The sequence below is a fragment of the Schistocerca cancellata genome, chromosome 1 (genome assembly GCF_023864275.1).
Source record: "Schistocerca cancellata isolate TAMUIC-IGC-003103 chromosome 1, iqSchCanc2.1, whole genome shotgun sequence".
NCBI classification, from domain to species: domain Eukaryota; kingdom Metazoa; phylum Arthropoda; class Insecta; order Orthoptera; family Acrididae; genus Schistocerca; species Schistocerca cancellata.
The window spans coordinates 146,408,779-146,427,087 of record NC_064626.1 but is presented as its reverse complement, the minus strand read 5'-3'; the positions used below and the strand labels follow the sequence as shown (position 1 = coordinate 146,427,087).

General features: G+C 41.6%; 1 protein-coding gene across 1 annotated transcript in view; it reads right to left on the bottom strand.

Annotated features, from left to right (window-relative positions):
- LOC126167194 (leucine-rich repeat-containing protein 15-like) overlaps positions 1-18,309 on the bottom strand; it is a 151,300-nt gene that overhangs the window by 12,298 nt on the left and 120,693 nt on the right. The window contains exon 2 of the mRNA XM_049920458.1: positions 1,665-1,913. Coding sequence (XP_049776415.1) covers positions 1,665-1,913 — 249 coding nt within the window. The remainder of the gene's footprint in view (positions 1-1,664; positions 1,914-18,309) is intronic.

Genomic DNA, 18,309 nt, shown 5'->3' with positions numbered 1-18,309 from the left:
TTGCCAGAGGACTTTCTGACTGGGTCAGGGTGCCCAGAAGACTTGCCACAGTGGTGGAACAATGTAGGAAGAGGTGCACTCAAAGGTACAGCTGGGTGGTAGTCAGACACAGCTGAGATGGTCACCGCCTCACTATGAGAAAGATCAATTATTAGGCAGTCAGTTGAGTAGTCAGACAATGATGACATGGAAGAACGGTCCCTGAGACGGGACAGTGGACAGTTGTCACAGCGATCGGTTTCAGTGCTGGTGGTATCCACAGGTAATTCGTGGCAGTTGGCACGATTCAAACGATCCTTTGCCTGCTGCAAGGTGGGAGGAACATCAGGCGCAACTGGGAGCTGGGGTGAGTAGCATTTCCAATGCAATTCACCACAAGGGGTGACGGTGGAAGTGTCAGAGAGCCATGAAGGATGCTCTGCGGGCTCATCAGGGACCCAGCACGAGGGAACTACGCACACCAAAAACTTCCCAGATAATCTGGGGCAAAAAACTATGAAATACCAACGCTGAAAAGGCAGGTAAACAATGCTGATATATGATGAAAAGTTCAATAATACGACACAGAAATGCAATCGTACAAGAAAACACTTTCAGGGATCCAACCTGTAGCACACAGTGCCACAACAACAAGGAAGTAATAGATATCTTAATTTTCCTATTATGCATGCAATAATAAGCATGCATAAAGAGGATTGCGAGAATTAAATGTATGTTTTGGTTGCTAGGAAAGTACAGTTTTGTAATCTTTACTATTCTTAAAGGCCACTCACAAAAGCTGTTGATTTAAAATACGAAAAGTAACTTACTTATGATCTGTTACATGGTTCAGATGTAAGAGCTATCTAGTGGCTGCAATATACTTGGTTGGTTGTTTTGGGGGAAGAGCCCAAACATTGAGGTCATCGATCTCATTGGATTAGAGAAGGATGGGAAAGGAAGTCGGCTGTGCCCTTTCAAAGGAACCATCTCAGCATTTGCCTGGAGTGATTTAGGGAAATCACGGAAAACCTAAATCAGGATGGTCGGACACGGGATTGAACCGTCTTCCTCCCGAATGCGAGTCCAGTGTGCTAACCACTGCGCCACCTCGCTCGGTTGCAACATACTATACAAATGTTATCTTTGCTATAATACTTGTCAGTTGTACCTTATATGCCATTTGAAGTGGATTTGCACTATTTGGAATATGTCCAGCATTTGTAAACATATGTGCTACTGTGAACCATGTTCGTGTGATGTAACAAGCATCTGTGAGCAATATGTATATGGACATGGGCTTGTGCACAAGGTGCTTTACATTTTTCAATATTTTAGCGACAATATGATGTGCTGACTTTTATTAACTAGGTGTTTTTGTGTGAGGTTCAGCATAAAGTAAACACATTTTACAACAAAAGACTTTTAAGTTATGTAAATGTATAGGTCCACTTCCTGTTTTTATATTGCCAAACTAAAACTATTATATCAAATGTTACATCTTAACTTACGAGGCATATTCCATGTATATCCACTTCCTTACAGACCTGAAGATTACATCAAAGTCTGTTGAAACTGGTTGTCTTAAATAAAGAAATATTTTATGCAGTATTGGCTATTGAATCATTTTTATCAATTAAAACAGATCACCCCTCAGTAGTCTCAACATCAGAAAATTCAGTCACCTGCTGCAGTCCCATCCTCTTGAAGGTGTCATGGTCAAGCACTATGCCGTGTTCCTTGGGGACGCCACTCACGTGAAGATGGCGCACCTCAGCAGCAAACACCTGCCTTGCTGGGTCTAACTTGGTGCAGCGTGCCACCATCTCGGAGAGCCCAGCTCGCCGCGTGCACACGCAGTCCTCTGGGCATGATGACAGTGGGTCTGCCGCCAGCGCCAACCCTACCAACAGCAGCAGATACAACTGCCGCATCTGCAAAGGAAAATACCAAGTCCAATTAAGTTTTGCAACAGAGGAAATGCTACCAATGTAGTAATGCAATGCAATAATAATTCAACTTCATCAACAGGAAACTAAAACACTTCACTTAAAAATACATACTGATAACAGCTGATGTTTCTAATATTTTAAACATCTGTTCCACTGATTCTGTTGATGGAAGCTGTACAGCCATTTTGCAGCAACAAAACAATGGTATGAATCATGAATATCAGTAAAAAAACTAGATTAGAAAGATACTCCAGATATGGAATCTAAACTACATTTTAATGGACCATCTTTTGATGCCATTTCAGACCTAATACCATTATACAAACAACCCATGTGAATGACCTAATTAAGACACTTTCTTAACATGGGAAAATAGTTATGACATGCAGAACAAGTGAGAAAAACAAGCAAGCAAGCTCAATAAACTTCTGAACTTTGATACATGGGCACGCTAAAAATAATGCCTCCAAATTTTTATCCAAAAGCTCTTAAAGCTTATTAAATAAAACAAACGTTATCAACATTCCACATGTCTACATACTTGCAGCCCTCTGTCACCAGAGGGCTCCAAATTGTAGCATTTAACATGGAGGTATTGTAATGGTCGCCTAGTCATAGCTATTGCTAATTGCTATAATCGCTCTATTTCACTCCCATTTAAGGAGCTTGTTAGCACTTGATGTTAGGTTGGCGCCATTAAAATGCATTGTGTTGTGGTAATCGCTGCTACTTGCTGGATCGCTGCTGTGTCTCGATGCTGATGCTGGCTCTAAATCTGGTTGTCTAGGTTTAAAAACATGAGGTCCCGTGTTTCTTATGTGCTTTTGATGATAAAGAACGAGCGAAACCAACAAATATGTAAACTTCAAATATTTATTACTCTGGTGGCCATCTTAATTCCACTGTCCACCAAAGACCATGACACAACACAAAGTAGTACTTCCTTTACATGTTCTTTGCATTGTTTATCCACCTCAAACAATAACACACAAACACACTTTACCAAAGTGACATTCCGACTGCCTCCCGACCCTTCTTGCTGCTTGTATTTATAACATTGTCAAAGAACTACTAAAAAGAGATATAGTTTATAAGTCACATGTACATCTGTTATCATAATTTGTGCAGAAAAGTTATTAATTTGCATCGAGTGACATAATTTAACATGTTATTAAAATGACAGACAGATTTGTTGACTTGACAGAATAATTCTTTGTTACAAAAAGGCTGTTTTTTAGAAGTTTGTCAATTGACTTCTCGAATTTGCATAAATAAGTAAATAACATGAATTATTAAGAATTACATTGGTTTTCGTCTAAAATAGGATTGATTACGTGAATACTGAGTGAAAACGCTCCTAGTGAACAAATAGGTTTCACTGGGTAATTTTTATTTAAGGAGATCCAAAATACCTAAGTTGGCCACTATTTTTCGTACTTCATATTAATTATTTAAGATGAACTTCGTGTTTTTACATGATGACATTTGCTGTATCAGTGATCAAGTGATATAAACTTTTATGTGGGTCAGTTATTCAGTATAATTTAATGGGTTGGCTGTTTATGGAGACATGTTATGCAATCATTGTTAACATACACAATAACTTTTCTATAATCATAAATACTCGTTAAACTGGTTGAATTTGGAGGGTATCGCATACTTCGGTACAGTAAAGCCTTTAATATGTTCTGTTACAGTATGTAGCCCAACTACATCAGTGCATGAGAAACAGAGTGCTTTAATTAAGTTTTGAATTCAATGAGTTTGTCCACACAGAGCACCCTTTCATTCAGCATGAAAATGCCAGAACACACATGACCACTGTGATATCTGCAACAATTTGATACCTTGGGTTCACTGTCATTGATCAGCCCCATCTGATTTTCATCTGTTTCCAAAGTTAAAGAATACTGTCAAGGTCTTCAGTTTGATAGCGATGAAGTGGTGCAAGCACAGACGAGGCTGTGGCTGCATCAACAGAGTCAGACGTTCAACAATGATGGTATCAACAAACTATTTTCTCATTGGCAGAAAGGTGTTCATCAGTGAGGTGGCAATGTTGATAAATAAATATGTAGACATAAAGAATAAAGATTTAGAATGTTAATAACATTTGTTTCATTTAAAAAAGCTTTAAGAATTTTCACATAAAAATTTGGAGGCATAACTTTTCAGCACACCCTCATATGTTTTGATGATCAGCAGCTGATTAATATTATTCCAGATTATTTGCTGTATACAAATTTCATGACATTAGCTGCAATGGATATAGATGTATTACCCAATGATGCCATTTAATTCACATTCAGTGAATAATTTGGAATAATATTTCATACACCTGAATAATAAAAATGGTCACGATTCCTTGTGGGAGTATCATTCTCCACAAGCGGGAATCAAGAATTGTTATTAACTTTATGAACTTAAAGGGAGAAGTATATAAGATTACAATAAAAGAAGTGGACAGCGACATAAGGAGGTTTGGGTCGAGCCATGAGTGTGCACAGATAGCTGAAATGGTTAAGGCGACAGCTCATGGTAAACGAGAAATATAGGTTCAAGTCCCAGTCCAGCACAAATTTTCATATGTCACAACTGGGTAATACATCTATACCTATTGCAGCTGATGTCATAAAATTTGCATTCAGCAAATAATTTGGAATAAAACTGCTGAAACTGCAATTGGAGGAAAGGCAATATAGGTAAATAAACAATTATGTTGTTTAGTATGCAAATGTAAATAGCAAGGGAGGTGCAAGGAAGGTATTAATTTAATAGGAGACATATCTTTTGTTTGACAAAAAGTCTACTGTTATGAAATACTGATGATTTGCAATTAACTTACTTGAATTTATAGACAAAGTGAGAGAAACTTGAGCAATGACAAAGAATGAGATGAGGTAGATCGGGAAATAGCAGTGTATCAAGGAAACACTGAAAATTGAATATACAGAAAAACCAAGACTCAAATTGGTGTCAGTTGCATAATACCATTAAATAACTATGTAGTGAACTCTTCCCTAAGAGGTGATACCTGTCCTCAATTACAGGGCACTAGTTTGTATGCTGAGGTAACATTTATCATTTTCGTATAATATCTGTGATAAAACACCAGCCAGAAGCATACTTTAAGTCCTCCAGTGAAACTAAACTCACAAAATATTAGCTGCACCAGTAAAAGAAGACATTTATCGGTTTTTGAAATTGAAATCTAATTAGATCTATTCACCCGCGGATGGCAGGAGACAAAAATGTAAAAGTTATGGAAATGTGCAAGCCTTCAGAGCCAGTGGCTGCTTCTTTCAATAAAAGTGTTGAAGGAAAGCAAAGAGCGATGAAGGAAAAGGACTGAGGAGAGTTGCAGAAAAGCTGCCATTTTCTAAGCGTCACCAGTCATTTTCCTTCATTCCTCTTTCTTTCCTTTCAACCCTTTTGCCAGAAGAAGGAGACCATTGGCTCTGAAAGCTTGCACATTTCCATAACTTTTACATGTTTACTCCTGCTGCTGCCTGGTGAGTGGATTCTTTTATCTATCCAATTATACTGCATTATCAAAAAATGATTAGTTTTGTTGATAAGTCTATCAGTTTGGAATACTATGTGGTGTACAACTAATAGCATGCCATGATGTGACCCTCCACTTTGGACATATTTCATGGCAGTGAAGTTAAGTGCCAATCAGCAACAGTGAGTTGGGTGAACACGGAGATGAGATGGAATGATAAATGGAGCTAATGTGTTTGGACATGTCCATGAACACACTGTGAATGTAGTTGTCCAATTTTTTGATGTAGAAATATGGGTTATTGAATTTGTCTATAAGAAATGGTGTGCCATTTGCACACATGTAACATATCATAAGAAAGTGATAATAAAAATATCTTACTTGACAGGGACTGGAGTCCGGTACCTTTCAAACGGCAACTGATCACAGCTGTACATATGGCTGCACATCTTAAATGGTCCAACCAGTTACAAGTTTGCCTATTTTCAAATGATGCAAGACTACTGTTGTAACTGAAGTTAGGTAATGTAGATGTTTAGTTTTTTTTCAGTAACTGTAAAATTTTACCATGAGTGAGAAGTGTGGGCTCTGTCATAGGTTTGTGAGTAGTGTGTTATGGGGTGGGATTTGTTCAAAGTATTTTCATTGGGGGGATGCAGTGGGGAAACCAGTGGGCATTCTAGTGAGATCCTCTCCTGGGAATGCAGAATCTGTAGTAGAGGTAAGTTGATAGAGGAACAGGAGCATAAGATCTGTGCCCTTCAGGTGCGGTTACAATACGCAATAGGTTGAGGCAGGTGAAGGGTGCTGGGGAATGGGAACTGGTAATTGGCAAGAGGGCAGCTAGGTGGTGGAGGCATTCAGACAGTTGTACTTTGCATGTGTGCAATAGATATGACCATCTGTCAGAGATGAGTGGTGAGGAGCTTCTTGCAGCTGTAGGTGTCAGAAACATGCAGCAGTCCTCAGCAGTTAGGCCTCTGCTAGGTAAGTTCGCACAGTAGAGGTGTGGGCCAGCAGTTGCAGAAAGTGTTGGGAGTGAGTACCAGGTTACCAGCATTGTGAAGCCTAGTGCAGGGTTGGCTCAGGTGACTGACAGCATAGCGGAGATATGTAAGAATTTTTTGAAGGAGGGTCAGGTAGTGATAGTGGGTGGAGCTGGGAACAGTTTTGATAGGGACGGGGAATATAATGTAGGCGGTGGCTTGGTAAAGATAACTACTCAAACTGGTGGCACTAATGTGCATTTCGTGTAGCTATTTCAGTGTCATGATCGGCCTCATCTTAAAGCGGCTGTTAGGCATGTTAACATGTGGCTGGAGAAAACACTGATGGCAGAGGGCAAGAGTCACACTGCAGTGGTGCCAGTTGAGTCTACTAGTAAATTGGATTTCACTAGGCATGGCCTGCACCTCAACAGGTATGGGAAAGGGAGGTTGACAAAGCATTTAGGTGACAGTGTAGTGGGTGGTGGTGGGGTCACTCATGGAAAAATTGCTGTAGTAGTTGGTGTTAGAGCTGCATCTTTTTTAGATTGAAGTCAGCTGATAGGTATACATGCTTGTAGGAAGTCCCTCTAACTAAGCAATCACCTTCAGAGCACATTATGTTTCCAAGTAGAGGAGGAATTAGCATATTTCATCAAAATATAAGAGGTATTAGAGATAAGATTAGTGAACTGCTTATAGATGTTGACACTGAAATTATTGGTGTATCAGAGCACCACTTAAATAATTTGACAATTCAGAGGCTTCCTTTACCAGGATACAGATTAGCTGGCTGTTTTTCAAGAAGTTCCTTGAGGAGTGGGGGAGTGGCAATGTACATAAAAAACAGTATTCCATTTGAATCCATAGATGTATCATGCCACTGCACTGAACAGATATTTGAATGTTGTGCAGGAGAAGTTGAATTTAGTGAAACTAAACTTCTAATTTTTTGTTGTTTATGGGTCCCAAAACTCTGACTTCAGAGCATTTCTGCTGAAACTAGAGAGGGTTCTTGATTCACTTTATAGAAAGTACCAGAGTTTAGGTATATGTGGTGACTTCAATATTAACTTTGTACATGGTTGTGCAAGAAAAAAGGTTTTGGTAGATCTCCTAAATTCATATGATCTGATGCAGACTGTGTTTTTTCCAACTAGGGTGCAGGGGAACATAGTACAGCCATAGACAATATTTTTATTCATTCTTCATTACTGTATGGGCATTTTGTTAGTAACAGGATGAATGGCCTTTCAGACCACGATGCACAAATTTTAACACTAAAAGGTTTTTGTGCTCAAACAAATGTCACATATAATTACAAACTATGTAGGAAAATTAATCCATCAGCAATAGAGTTTTTTAAACCTCATCAAGGATGTTTATAGTGCTGATAACATAGATGACAAATATAATGCTTTCCTTAAAACATTTCTCATGCTCTTTGGGAGTTACTTTCCATTAGAATGTTCTAAATGGGGTACAAGCAGTAAAAGGCAGCCTTGGTGGCTGACTAGTGGGATAAGAATATCATGAAGAACAAAACAGGAATTATATCAAAATGTTAGAAGTAGTCACAACAAGCTACAGTTGCCCATTACAAATAGTATTGTAAGGTGCTTAAAATGTTATTAGTAAGGCAAAGACTATGTGGTAAGCAAACAGAATAGCTAATTCACAGGATAAAATTAAAACCATATGGTCAGTTGTGAAGGAAGTGTGTGGTCAGCAGCACAAGGTCGACGATATAAAATCAGTTCATAGTAAAAATATTTCTGTTACTGATAAATCACATATAAGTACAGTATTTAACAATCATTTTCTGAGCATTGTTAGTGAATTAAATAAAATTTAGTTTCTGCAGGGAACTGTATAAATCCCTTAGCAAATGCCTTTCCAAGACTGATATCTGAGCCACTCCTCCGTGACACAGACAAGGGGGAGATTGAGTCAATAATTAAATCACTGAAGACTAAGGACTCTCATGGATGTGCCTAGCTGAATATTAAAGTACTGTGCTGCACATGTTAGCCCTGTTCAGTTTCCTGAATGATTAAAGTACTCAGTAGTAAAGCTGCTTTTATAAAAAGGCAGAAAGGAATAATGGAGACAATTTTAGAGCTATTTCTATGCCATCAGTGTTTGCTAAAGTTATCGAAAAGGCTGTGTATGCAAGGAAAATTGATCATTTTATATCATACAATTTGCTGTCAAATGTACAGCTTGGCTTTCGAAGTCATTTAACAACTGAAAATGCCATATCTTCTTTTCTCTGTGAGGTACTGGATGGGTTAAACAAAAGGTTTCAAATGCTAGGCATATTTTTGATTAAACTAAGGCATTTATTTGTGTTGATCACCAAATATTGCTCCAGAAGTTGGACCATTATGGAATATGGGAAGTAGCTCACACTTGGTTCACCTCTTACTTTAGCAACATACAGCAAAAGGTCATTATTCACAGTGTTGGGAATGGCTGCAATGTGGGGTCTGAGTGGGGTATGCCTCTAGTATTATGGGTAACTCTAAAATATTTCTGTTTGCCGATGACACTAGCTTGATAGTAAAGGATGCTGTGAGCAACATTTCCTCAGTTTCAAATAGTGCAGTTCATGACAGAAGTTCATGGCTTGTACAAAATGAAATAAAGCTAAACTACAGCAATACTCAGTTTTTACAGTTTCTAACACACAATTCAACAAAATCTGACTTTTTAATTTCAAAGTATGGGTATATGATTAGTGAAACTGAACAGTTCAAATTTCTAGGTGTTCAGATAGATAGTAAACTTTTGTGGGAAGTGCAAGTTCATGATCTTGTTCAAAGAGTTAATGCTGCCATTTTTACTATTCAAACGGTATCTGAAGTAAGTGATCATTTGACACGAAAATTAGTCTACTTTGCTTATTTTCATTCGCTTATATCACATGGTATTATATTTTGGGGTAAATTTTCCTATTCTAAAAGGAAATTTTTGGCTCAGATATGGATGGTTCAAGCAGTAAGTAGCGTAAGTTCGTGAACCTCTAGTTGACCCCTGTTCAAGGGTCTGTGTATATGCGGATGGATATGTGTGTGTGTGTGCGAGTATATACCTGTCCTTTTTTCCCCCTAAGGTAAGTCTTTCCGCTCCCGGGATTGGAATGACTCCTTACCCTCTCCCTTAAAACCCAAATCCTTTCGTCTTTCCCTCTCCTTCCCTCTTTCCTGATGAGGCAACCGTTGGTTGCGAAAGCTAGAATTTTGTGTGTATGTTTGTGTTCGTTTGTGTGTCTGTCGACCTGCCAGCACTTTCATTTGGTAAGTCACATCATCTTTGTTTTTAGGTATATTTTTCCTTCGTGGAATGTTTCCTTCTATTATAACCATATATATATATATATTCTTTACTGTGATTTTTTGTAAATACATATCAGTTCATTCCCAACAATAAGCAGCTTTCATTCAGTTAATACTTGGCAGAAATCAAACCTACATTTTAATCTAATCTTCCTTAACTCCTGTGCAGAAAGGTGTGCAGTATACTGTTGCATCCATTTTAAATAAGCTACCACAAGAATTCAAAAATCCATGCGCTTTAAAATCGAAACTGAAGAGTTTCCTCATGGGTCACTCCTTCTATTCTGTTAAGGAGTTCCTTGAAAAATTAAGCTGATTCTTATGCTGTATTGTTGATTGCATTTACTTAAACTTACGGCTTGAATATTTTTGGGTTCATAAACATTTTATTTTAATCTGTTATTACTTTTAACTTGTAATTTCATGTACTGACACATTCCATAACCTTGGAGATTTGCTCCCCAATTTGGTTCTACGGAACTGTTTTACTGTTTCAGTATTAGTTTTGCTGAAAATTTAGTAGACATCCACAACATGTCCAGTTAAATTGGCTGTTTCCATTGTTTTACTTAAAAAATGGTTGAAATGGCTCTAAGCACTATGGGACTTAACATCTGAGGTCATCAGTCCTCTAGACTTAGAACTACTTAAACCTAACTAACCTAAGGACATCACACACATCCATGTGGGATTAGAAACTACGACCGTAGCAGCGGCGCCGTTCTACATCTACATCTACATCTACATCTACATTTATACTCCACAAGTCACCCAATGGTGTGTGGCGGAGGGCACTTTACGTGCCACTGTCATTACCTCCCTTTCCTGTTCCAGTCGCGTATGGTTCGCGGGAAGAACGACTGTCTGAAAGCCTCGGTGCGCGCTCTAATCTCTCTAATTTTACATTCGTGATCTCCTCGGGAGGTATAAGTAGGGGGAAGCAATATATTCGATACCTCATCCAGAAGCGCACCCTCTCGAAACCTGGCGAGCAAGCTACACCGCGATGCAGAGCGCCTCTCTTGCAGAGTCTGCCACTTGAGTTTGTTAAACAACTCCGTAACGCTATCACGGTTACCAAATAACCCTGTGACGAAACGCGTCGCTCTTCTTTGGATCTTCTCTACCTCCTCTGTCAACCTGATCTGGTACGGATCCCACACTGATGAGCAATACTCAAGTATAGGTCGAATTTCTGGACTGAAGCGCCTAGAACCGCTCGGCCACAGCGGCCGGCAGTGTTTTGGTATTTTCACAGAATTCCAGTCTGTGTTTTATTTTATATATTCGAAGAAATGTTTGTATACTTTTGAATTTTGTTGCTTAGTCTGTGTGTTTTATGATTTATTTTCGGAAAATTAATTCAACCCTGTGCGGCAGCCATGGCCTCTCACTGCGTTGTGTGACGGGCTCTTTGCTTTGGGCGCCGCGTCCGTTGCTTGAAAATGGGCATTCGGAGCTGCATTTGGACGCCTCACACGTACTGCGTTCGCTGTCGGTGCTGCGCTTGCGTCAGCGGAAGGGGGAACAACAGCTGTATTTACGTCACCATAGGCTTGCGCGTACATGCGGAAGTACTGGACACGGGAATCAGCATGAAGCAGCAATGCTTCGCGGTCTGGCCAGTGTTCCCTTTCGTTGGAAGAGTAGATTGCGAAACCGAGGTCGGAACTACTTAACTTTTATCACAGAAATAGAGAAGGATCCATTGATCAAGTGAGCAGCTACCCCCGATCCGTATCGTCATATTCTGATATGCTTCACTCCTCTCTCTACTTTCCAGACTGCCCACCGAGAGTTTGGACGCCAACTGCTTGAGCTGCGGGAACGAGATGCGGTAAGAAAGTACCGTATAACGTATAGGGCGAAGCACGGACGAATGGGGAATCATTCCACTGACCGTAAAGGTCGAAAATGGGGTATCATTCTAGCGATGGTTGTACAGAAACAGGGAAATCCACAGGGATAATCGACTTTGGCAAATGACAAGACTCTTGCGGCCCGGTACCTTAGACAGAGCATCTCGGAAGAGAGGCTAATGTACTCGGCTGCTCACGTGTTACTGTCGTGAGCATCTATGGCAGTGGTTAACGGTCTGGGGGTAATTATTTACACCTCAGGGGTAATATCGAAACAAAATTATTTTTGAGAGACCATTACCATTACTACTATTTCTTAAGATAGCGTTCTTGATTAAATGGTTACCAATAATTATAATTTTTTCCCAGATACTAACATTAACATGCGACACAATGTGTTGGGAGTTTGCAGCTTGTGAAAGGAATGTATGAACATTGCCCGTCCACTACACTACTATATTTTGTACCACGCATCTATGACAGTACAACTGACACATATACGTCACATATGCTAAATATCTCATTTAAATATCTTCTCGAGTTCTAAGTAGTTCCCGCAATAGACTGGAAATTGCTTCATTATTCACATTGCAAAAATAAACTAACTATAACGGTCGATCAGAAAGTTTCCGCTTGAAGGCCGTACTGTCCAGGATCGGTATGTCAGCCAGGAAAAAACGACATAAGCACTGAGACAATCATCCCACCTTCCAGATCTTGTGTCGAATAGCGACCAGCACGGGAGTTAGTGCATCATACCACAATGGTGGTTTTCGGCATACGTACAGCCCTACAGACATTCTCCATTCTCCGATGGATATTTTCCAATGTTTGTCCTTCTGCAACCAACAAAGTAATAATAACACGTTGGTCCTGTTTGGATGCATTTGGTAATAACATCGCCATAGTTCATGTTTCCGAATTTTCAGCATGCACGTCGGAAATACACGAATGCCACAACAATCCCTTGCCTGATGCGCAGTGACCAATTTCCGTCCAAAGCGCTGGAGGAGTTCATTCGTTTGTTTGGAAGGAGAGGCCAACATTATTTCCTGCTTTCGGCCGACCAGCGATGAGCTGCGATGGGAGGAATCGAGGCACACGCCCTGCAATCTTTCTCAAACGATTTTACAGAAACTATTAGGTTAAAAATGTTCTTTTCTACGTTGCTAATAGCTTTTTATGTCAGCTTCATGATGACATCCCCATCATTTCGTTAATGGCCACAGTTATTGTGATATTTGCAGTTAAGTAAGATAATGCACGCATTTCGTAAAAGTACGTAATGAAAAACAGGGGTCTCTATGATTTTGCGTTTGGTGCATATTACAAAACATCTTGCTGTGTATGAAATTTAGCTAACATATTGAAACTTTTCTTTAGACTTGGGAGGAGATCTCTATCTGTCACCACTCTCGAGAAAATTGATCTGATGTAGCATACACATTTGTGATCGCGCGTGACAGTGATAAAGCCAGAATGAAACATTCCTCATATTTCATAAACGATTTGAGATATCGAAATCAAATTTTGGCAAATGACAGTACAAAAAGAGGAGAGTATTTTGCTACATGATTATTACACAAAATTTCATTACCTACTGTCTTCTTCCTCTAGACTTTTTCGATGAAAGACTGTAGATTTAAAGAGCCATTGATAGCTGGTGAAATGAGAAATGCTGTAGATTTTGGAACAACAAGAGTGAAGAGATTAACGTTTATTTTTGTGCTGAGGATGTGCTTTTTCATAAGCTATTGGCCTCACGTGTCCTCAGTAACTCACTTAATAAACCAGTTTCAGATTTCTCTCGCAGTTGCATCTGTAGCTCCACTGTTTTGGCAAAAGAAACGAACTGTAAACATGGCGACAAGAGAAATGTCGCCTGGTCGAATTACTGACGTTTCTTGTTATACGTAGCTCATGTGTGGACATACTTTTATCCAGTACAACGCGCCGGAAGCTCTTTAAGACTGTTCGCAGATGATGCAGTCCTCTATAAGTCATTAGCAATGCCAGAAAACAGTATCCATTTGCGGCGGACTGATGAATGGTGGAGGCTGATGCAGTCGACCTCGAATGTAAATAGATATATTGTATTGCGCATATACAGGAAAAGAAATCCACTACAATACAACTACACTATTGATGACAAACTGCTGGAAACAGTATCTCCCGCAACATATCTAGTAGTAACTATCCAGAGCGACCTTAAGTGTAATAACGAAATAGGCAAATAGTAGGAAAAGTAGATGCTAGACTGAGATTCATAGGAAGAATGTTAAGGAAATGTAATTAAAAAAAATGGTTCAAATGGCTCTGAGCACTATGGGACTTAACAGCTGAGGTCATCAGTCCCCTACAACTTAGAACTACTTAAACCTACCTAGCCTAAGAACATCACACACATCCATGCCAGAGGCAGGATTCGAACCTGCGACCGTAGCGGTCGCGCGGTTCCAGACTGAAGCGCCTAGAACCGGTCGGCCACTCCAACCGGCAAATGTAATTCATCCACAAAGGAAGTGTTCGACAGATTCTTGAGTATTATCCATCAATATCGGATCCTTACCAGGCAGTATTGATAGAAGAGATGGAGAAGAACCAAAGAAGAGCGGCGCGTTTCGTCGCGGGATCATTTAGTCGGCACTAGAGCGCTACAGTGGCAGACGTTACAAGAGAGGCGTTGCGAATCACGTAGAGGCTTACTACTGAAATCTGGAGAGTGCACACTTTCCGGGAAGAGTCGGACACAATATAAGTTCCTCGCACACACATCTCGCGAAATGACAACGACGAGAAAATTCGCGATATTAGAGCCAATACAGGGGCTCACCGACAATCACTTTTCCTAGGCGCCATTCACGAGTGGAACAGGGAAGGGGAATCAGCGAGTGCAGTTAAATATTAACATAGAAATGCGAGTACAATCTTTTTTATCATCCCATTTTGAAAGATGTATTTTGTCTTTTAACATTTACTCTGTTCTCTTCCACGCACTACGAGGTGCATTCAAGTTCTAAGGCCTCCGATTTTTTTTCTCCGGACTGGAAAGAGATAGAAACATGCGCACTGTTTTAAAATGAGGCCGCGTTCATTGTCAATACGTCCCAGAGATGGCAGCACCGTACGGCAGATGGAATTTTACCGCCAGTGGCGAGAATGAGAACTGTTTTAAATACTTAAAATTGCGACGTTTTCCTTACTTGAACAGCTTGCATTCATTCGTTTTCTGAATTTGCGTGGTGTGAAACCAATTGAAATTCATCGACAGTTGAAGTATACATGTGGTGATGGAGTTACGGATGTGTCGAAAGTGCGATCGTGGGTGCGACAGTTTAATGAAGGCAGAACATCGTGTGACAACAAACCGAAACAACCTCAGGCTCGCACAAGCCGGTCTGACGCCATGATCGAGAAAGTGGAGAGAATTGTTTTGGGGGATCGCCGAATGACTGTTGAACAGATCGCCTCCAGAGTTGGCATTTCTGTGGGTTCTGTGCACACAATCCTGCATGGCGACCTGAAAATGCGAAAAGTGTCATCCAGGTGGGTGCCACGAATGCTGACGGACGACCACATGGCTGCCCGTGCGGCATGTTGCCGAGCAATGTTGACGCGCAACGACAGCATGAATGGGACTTTCTTTTCGTCGGTTGTGACAATGGATGAGACGTGGATGCCATTTTTCAATCCAGAAACAAAGCGCCAGTCAGCTCAATGGAAGCACCAAACAAATTTCGGGTAACCGCCAGTGCTGAAAAAATGATGGTGTCCATGTTCTCGGACAGCGAGGGCGTAATCCTTACCCATTGCGTTCCAAAGGGCACTACGGTAACAGGTGCATCCTACGAAAATGTTTTGAAGAACAAATTCCTTCCTGCACTGCAACCAAAACGTCCGGGGAGGGCTGCGCGTGTGCTGTTTCACCAAGGCAACACACACGCACATCGAGCTAACGTTACGCAACAGTTTCTTCGTGGTAACAACTTTGAAGTGATTCCTCATGCTTCCTACTCACCTGACCTGGCTCCTAGTGACTTTTGGCTTTTTCCAACAATGAAAGACACTCTCCGTGGCCGCACATTCACCAGCCGTGCTGCTATTGACTCAGCGATTTTCCAGTGGTCAAAACAGACGCCTAAAGAAGCCTTCGCCGCTGCCATGGAATCATGGCGTCAGCGTTGTGAAAAATGTGTACGTCTGCAGGGCGATTACGTCGAGAAGTAACGCCAGTTTCATCGATTTCGGGTGAGTAGTTAATTAGAAAAAAAATCGGAGGCCTTAGAACTTGAATGCACTTCGTAAATCAATACATAAATACGCAGCTCTAAAACCAGCAGTACATTAACACTGTATAGCCGATGTTTTTATAGGCATGTGTGTCGATTGTATTTCTTTCGATATATCGATACATTTCCTCGATAGGACGTGAGTCAGTACTGATATTTAATATCGATACATCGGATTCACGATATTTTGAAAAATATCAACAGTGCCAGACGGTTCGTACACGATATGCGTGTGAAACAGAAGGACAACGGACGCCAGGTCGGCCGCACCTGGTAACGGTCCCGCGACACGGCTTGACTCATCTCGCGGCGCAAAGGTCCGCCGCCTATCTTATCGGGGCCTCGATTTCGCAGCAGAGGTGGGCGCGGCAGCAAACTCGTGAAGTGACCGCGTTCTCTGGAAGAGCGGCGGGAGCGCCTAGCTGCTAACCGCGTGGTTTTGGGAAAGCCTGCAGTGGCACAGGCAGGGCCGCCTGACCGCCTCCTGCCGCTCCCAAGCAGTCCGACTCCTGTGGAGGAACCCTGAGAACCGACACCACGTTCTCTCAGGGCACGAACGTCAGAGAGAAGTGCAGGTTCTGCACCGGTACACGAAGAACCCGAAACACTGAAAGAAATTACACAAGACTGGGAAAACAGGTACAAGCCGACCACGGTGAAGATCACTTTGGGTTCTGCGGAAACGCAGGAACACGCGAGGCAACATTCACCACATCGTTTATTTGAGAAGATACAGGTTGACAATTAGTGAACTACACTACCGGCCATTAAAATTGCTACACCAAGAAGGTGACGTGCTACAGACGCGAAATTTAACCGACAGGAAGAAGATGCTGTGATATTCAAATGATCAGCTTTTCAGAGAATTCACACAAGGTTGGCGCCGGTGGCGACACCTACACCGTGCTGACATGAGGAAAGTTTCCAACCGATTTCTCATACACAAACAGCAGTTGAACGGCGTTGCCTGGTGAAACGTTGTTGTGATGCTTCGTGTAAGGAGGAGAAATGCGTACCATCACGTTTCTGACTTTGATAAAGGTCGGATTGCAGCCTATCGCGATTGCAGTTTATCGTATCGCGACACTGCTGCTCGCGTTGGTCGAGATCCAATGACTGTTAGCAGAATATGGGACCGGTGGGTTCAGGAGGGTAATACGGAACGCCGTGCTGGATCCCAACGGCCTCGTATCACTAGCAGTCAAGATGACAGGCATCTTATCCGCATGGCTGCAACGGATCGTGCAGAGACGTCTCGGTCCCTGAGTCAACAGATGGGGACGTTTGCAAGACAACTACCATCTGCACGAACAGTTCGACGATGTTTGCAGAGCAAGGACTATCAACTCGGAGACCATGGCTCCGGTTACCCTTGACGCTGCATCACAGACGGAAGCGCCTGCGATGGTGTACTCAACGACGAACCTGGGTGCACGAATGGCAAAACGTCATTTTTTCGGATGAATCCAGGTTCTGTTTACAGCATCATGATGGTCGCATCCGTGTTTGGCGACATCGCGATGAACGCACATTGGAAGCGTGTATTCGTCATCGCCATACTGGCGTATCACCCGGCGTGAAGGTATGGGGTGCCATTGGTTACACGTCTCGGTCACCTCTTGTTCGCATTGACGGCACTTTAAACAGTGGACGTTAGATTTCAGATGTGTTACGAACCGTAGCTCTACGCTTCATTCGATCCCTGCGAAACCCTACATTTCCATTCAGGATAATGCACGACCGCATGTTGCAGGTCCTGTATGGGTCTTTCTGGATACAGAAAATGTTGGACTGCTGCCCTGGCCAGCACATTCTCCAATTGAAAACGTCTGCTCAATGGTGGCCGAGCTACTGGCTCGTCACAAGACGCCAGTCACTACTCTTGATGGACTGTGGTATCCTGTTGAAACTGCATGGGCAGCTGTACTTGTACACGCCATCCAAGCTCTGTGTGACTCAATGCCCAGGCGTATCAAGGACGTTATTATAGCCACAGGTGTTTGTTCTGGGTACGGATTTCTCAGGATCTATGCACCCAAATTGCGTGAAAATGTAAGTACATGTCAGTTCTAGTATAATATATTTGTCCAATGAATACCCGTTTGTCACTTCCATTTCTTCTTAGTGTAGCAATTTTAATGGCCAGTATTGTATGTGAAATAAAATTGTCATGCTTGTGAACGGTTTGCGTTAGGATGTTCAAATTATCGGTTGGCCGCGTGGCATGATGGCAATCAATATCCATATGCGCACGCGCCTTGTTGTCAGCGATTTGCACGTGAAAATGTCACGGTACAGCGTGCTTGAGCGTATAGCGCTTGCGAAGGCCTACTGTGCGAGTAATAACAGCCCAACTGCGGCTTCAAATGGTTCAAATAGCTCGGAACACTATGGGACGTAA